This window comes from Alligator sinensis, unplaced genomic scaffold (genome assembly GCF_000455745.1).
Source record: "Alligator sinensis unplaced genomic scaffold, ASM45574v1 scaffold656_1, whole genome shotgun sequence".
NCBI classification, from domain to species: Eukaryota; Metazoa; Chordata; order Crocodylia; family Alligatoridae; genus Alligator; species Alligator sinensis.
The window spans coordinates 824,115-827,738 of NW_005842333.1; the positions used below are offsets into that span (position 1 = coordinate 824,115).

The 3,624-nt window shown below is 53.5% G+C and overlaps 1 protein-coding gene across 4 annotated transcripts in view; it reads right to left on the reverse strand.

The window, feature by feature from the left end:
- Positions 1 to 3,624, reverse strand: part of MRPL35 (mitochondrial ribosomal protein L35) — a 12,297-nt gene that overhangs the window by 7,198 nt on the left and 1,475 nt on the right. The window contains exon 1 of one of the 4 annotated variants that reach the window (XM_025210070.1): positions 1,276 to 1,312. The exons of 2 other annotated variants lie outside the window; for them this stretch is intronic. In XM_025210070.1, coding sequence (XP_025065855.1) covers positions 1,276 to 1,297 — 22 coding nt within the window. In that variant the 5' untranslated portion in view covers positions 1,298 to 1,312. Of the gene's footprint in view, positions 1 to 1,009; positions 1,062 to 1,275; positions 1,313 to 3,624 lie in introns of those variants that run through there. One more of the 4 variants, XM_025210068.1, reaches the window with a different exon arrangement.

The following is a 3,624-nucleotide window of genomic DNA, read 5'->3' on the forward strand; positions in this document are numbered from 1 at the left end:
GTTACGACGGCCGCGAGGGACACAACGGGACGGGGCGCACGGCGCTGCTCAGCGGCTCCCCCCAGCGCCGGGCGGTGGGAATGCAAGGGCGGCCCCGCGGGCGCTCCCTCCTGCCCTTGTCTTCCGAAACCCCCGACCTGCAGGGCCGGGCCCTGGGAGCTGGACCGGACCCATATTTTATTTTATTTTATTTTATTTTATTAAAGGAATTGTTCCTGTTCCCAGCCAAATCAAGTCCAAATCCGTGAGTCACTCCAGAACCATAAGTGGCTCTACTAGAACTGGCAACCATCCTCCACCCCCATCAGGGGCGTCAGATATTTCCAAATTCTTTGGCGGGTATCCTAGTGCAGGCTCAAGCCTGGAGCCTGGGGGGGGTGGATGCCCCCGAGTTTCGCCTGCCCTCGGCCATGTGGCCGCAGGAGCAAGCTAGGGAGAAGCTTCCCTTTTCCATAAAACGGGCATTAAGCCTCAACACGTTGGCGGGTACTAAACCACACGGTCAGAAAAAGTTACCCCCAGGGAGGCTTAAGGAAAACTGCCTTCTTGGACCCAGATACATGGCGTTTCCCCTGCTGGGTAAGTATGGCCCAGTCCCATGTGTCGGTCTGGGGGTCTGATGTGGCCGCAGGCCGGGCTCCCTGCGCTGCCTGACCCAGCAGGCAGGACGGGCTGGCTCGGCGCTGCATGGAGGATGGGACCTGTGCGTGCGGCTGGCCCGGCCCTGCGCGCTGCAATCGTCTGTACTTGCACAGTACAAAGTCTAGAGCCCAGTGCATCTCCAGACCTTATCTAATGCTTATACTGCAAGAAGGAAAGTGACTCAGGAAACATGCAGGAAAATGCTACAAATATGCCATGTGCATATTAAGGCCGTGCCTCCCCAGCAGGCAAGTCCCACCCGGCTGGGGCCCCACCCAATTTACCCCTGCTCCTGCCTCTGTGGCACTGTCCCTTGCTGTGGGGACCTCAATCTAGCCCCTGTCCCTTCCCTCCCCCACAGACTGACCTGCTGGGCTGGGGAGCGCACATGCATGCATGGGGGCACTCAGTCCTCCACCCCATCCTTGGATCGACTCCAAGAGCCTTCAAGATCTACTCAGCTAGATAATCCAATCCTTGCATAAAGCACATGAGCATACCTGCAAGTTACCCCAAGGCTGGGTTTTATCACATGCCAACAGCTCTGCAGTAACTGCCCCTGTGTCTCCTCTTTCCTTAGGCTCAGCCCTCTTTCATGCCTGGCTCACCTGCTGTGGATTCTCTTGCACTTACTATGGACTAAGAGCGCACACATGTAGTTTCCGAGAAGCACCTGATGCAAGTGAATGCCTCACTCTCCTTTCCCCTCACAGAGGCTTGTCGGTGTTTCTGTGCCCTTGGGCTCAAATGAGAGAAGAGCAAGTTTATCCCAAAATGAAGCCGACTAAATGTTATAAACATGGAGCAGCTCAAGGGCATCGTCAACCTGCAAAGAATGACAGTACTGCCAAAAAGAGCACAAGGTTTATTCTCTCCGGGTCTGTAATTATGAAGCAGTTTGTTCTCCCAGTCCCCAATACCCAGCTACCACTCCTGCTCAGACAGGCAGTGCTTTTACTCTCTACCTTCAGTCAGATGCCCCATCTCACCTCTTTTCACTTCTCACCCAGATGCTGCAAACACAAGTGCCTGCTGAATCCACAGTCTGCTGGACCTCGGCCACAGAAGCACCTTCCTTAAATCATAGAGAAACAGAGAGAAGTTGGGCTGGAAGGGACCTCCAGGGGTCATCTAGTCCAGTCCAACCCCCTGCCTGAAATGGGATCATCCCTATCCAAACCATTCCATAAATACCATAATCTAAACTCGACATAAGACTACCATCAACCCGGACACAATACAGACCTAGCACCCTAATCGCCACGGGTAAAGCAGAGGAGCCAAGGCAGCCAACATCTTGTTCCTATGAGATTTTGTTAGTATATAACCAAGAGATTCTGGGTTGAGGGCCACGCCCTGGTTATAGAGGAAGGCAAAACCCCCACAGTCCAGACCAAACTGAACATGGGGTAAAATTCATTCTTAGCCCCAAATGTGGTGATTTGTCTGGCCCTGAGCAAGATGGGCAAAGCCTCCTAGCCAGGAACCTCTGGTTCCTTGCAGGAATATTGGCACACGCATCAACAACCCTGGTCTTAGCTGTAGCCAACATCCAATGTGTCTGAGGAAGGCTTAAACACACTGACGTGTAGCAGAACGGAGAAGGAAGGGGCAGGGGCAAACAGCAAAGCCCAGATGCATGGGAAATACCCACCAACCAGTGCTGCCCAATCGAACACCTCCAGTGATGGAGAGTCCACAACATCCCTGGCCAGTCAGTCTATTCTACTGCCTCCCTGTTCTAACAGCAAAGAAGTTTTTTCCAGCCATGCCCCCACTACAGAGGAAGGCACAAAACCACCACAGTCTGTACCAATCTGATCACAGGGTAAAATTCCTTCCTGACCCCAAATGTGGCAATCAGCCTGACCCTAAGCACAGAGGCAAGCCCCCCTAGCCAGGAACCTCCGGTCCTTTGGTCCCAGCAGGAGCACTGGCATACCCCAGTCAAAGTCCTCAGCTTTGGCTGTAGCCAGCATGCAACGTCTCTGAGTGCTTTTAAGTTTTCCTCCGATACATAGATTCATAGATGTTAGGGTCGGAAGGGACCTCAATAGATCATCAAGTCCGACCCCCTGCACAGGCAGGAAAGAGCGCTGGGTCTAGATGACCCCAGCTAGATGCCTATCTAACCTCCTCTTGAAGACCCCCAGGGTAGGGGAGAGCACCACCTCCCTTGGGAGCCCGTTGTAGCAGGGAGGGGGTAGAGGAATCAGCAAAGTCCATAAGCATGGGAAATACCCATAGTTCAACACAGGCATCGCTATGCCTAGATCGTCCCTGGCCAGTGGCTGCCCAGACTCTTCTTGAACACCTCCAGCGATGGAGTCTATTCCACCGCCTCGCTAGTCTAGCGGTGAAAACGTCTGTCTGGACATCCAATCTAAAATTGCTTTCCTGCAACATCAAGCCGTTAGTTCACGTCCTCCTCTCCGCAGCGAGAGAAAACGTGTGTTCCCTCTTGTCTATGGCAGCCCTTCAAAGATCTGAAGACCGCTATCCTCTCCCCTCTGAAACACATTTTCCTCAAGCTGAACAGGCGTCGCTCCTCCAGCCCCTCCTATGATATTGCTTTCCAAGCCCTTGACGATGCCCGTTGCCCCCTGCGGACCCTCATCCTCCAAGTGAGAACAACTGCTGCAGCAAAGACCAGAGCCCCCTCGTTATCATTTATGTCACGCAAGCGTCTCGTGCCTCAAACTGAACCCACACAAGAACAATGTGTGAGGCGCTGCCTGCCCGTTGGAGCCGACCATCCCTCTGCCGTGGCGTTATACCCAGGGCTCAAATTACACTTTGGCTCTCGTGGGGGAGGTCTGCAAACAAAAAAAAATGACACTGGTTCATTAATTAACAAGTCCACCTAAGTGAAGGAGCCATGCGATTGGAGACCCCCCAGGTTGTGATTTTAAAATCTTACAGGAGGGCTCTTATGGGAGGAGGGGGACTCAGCCCCCATAATTTGCACCCTGGTTGCCAGCA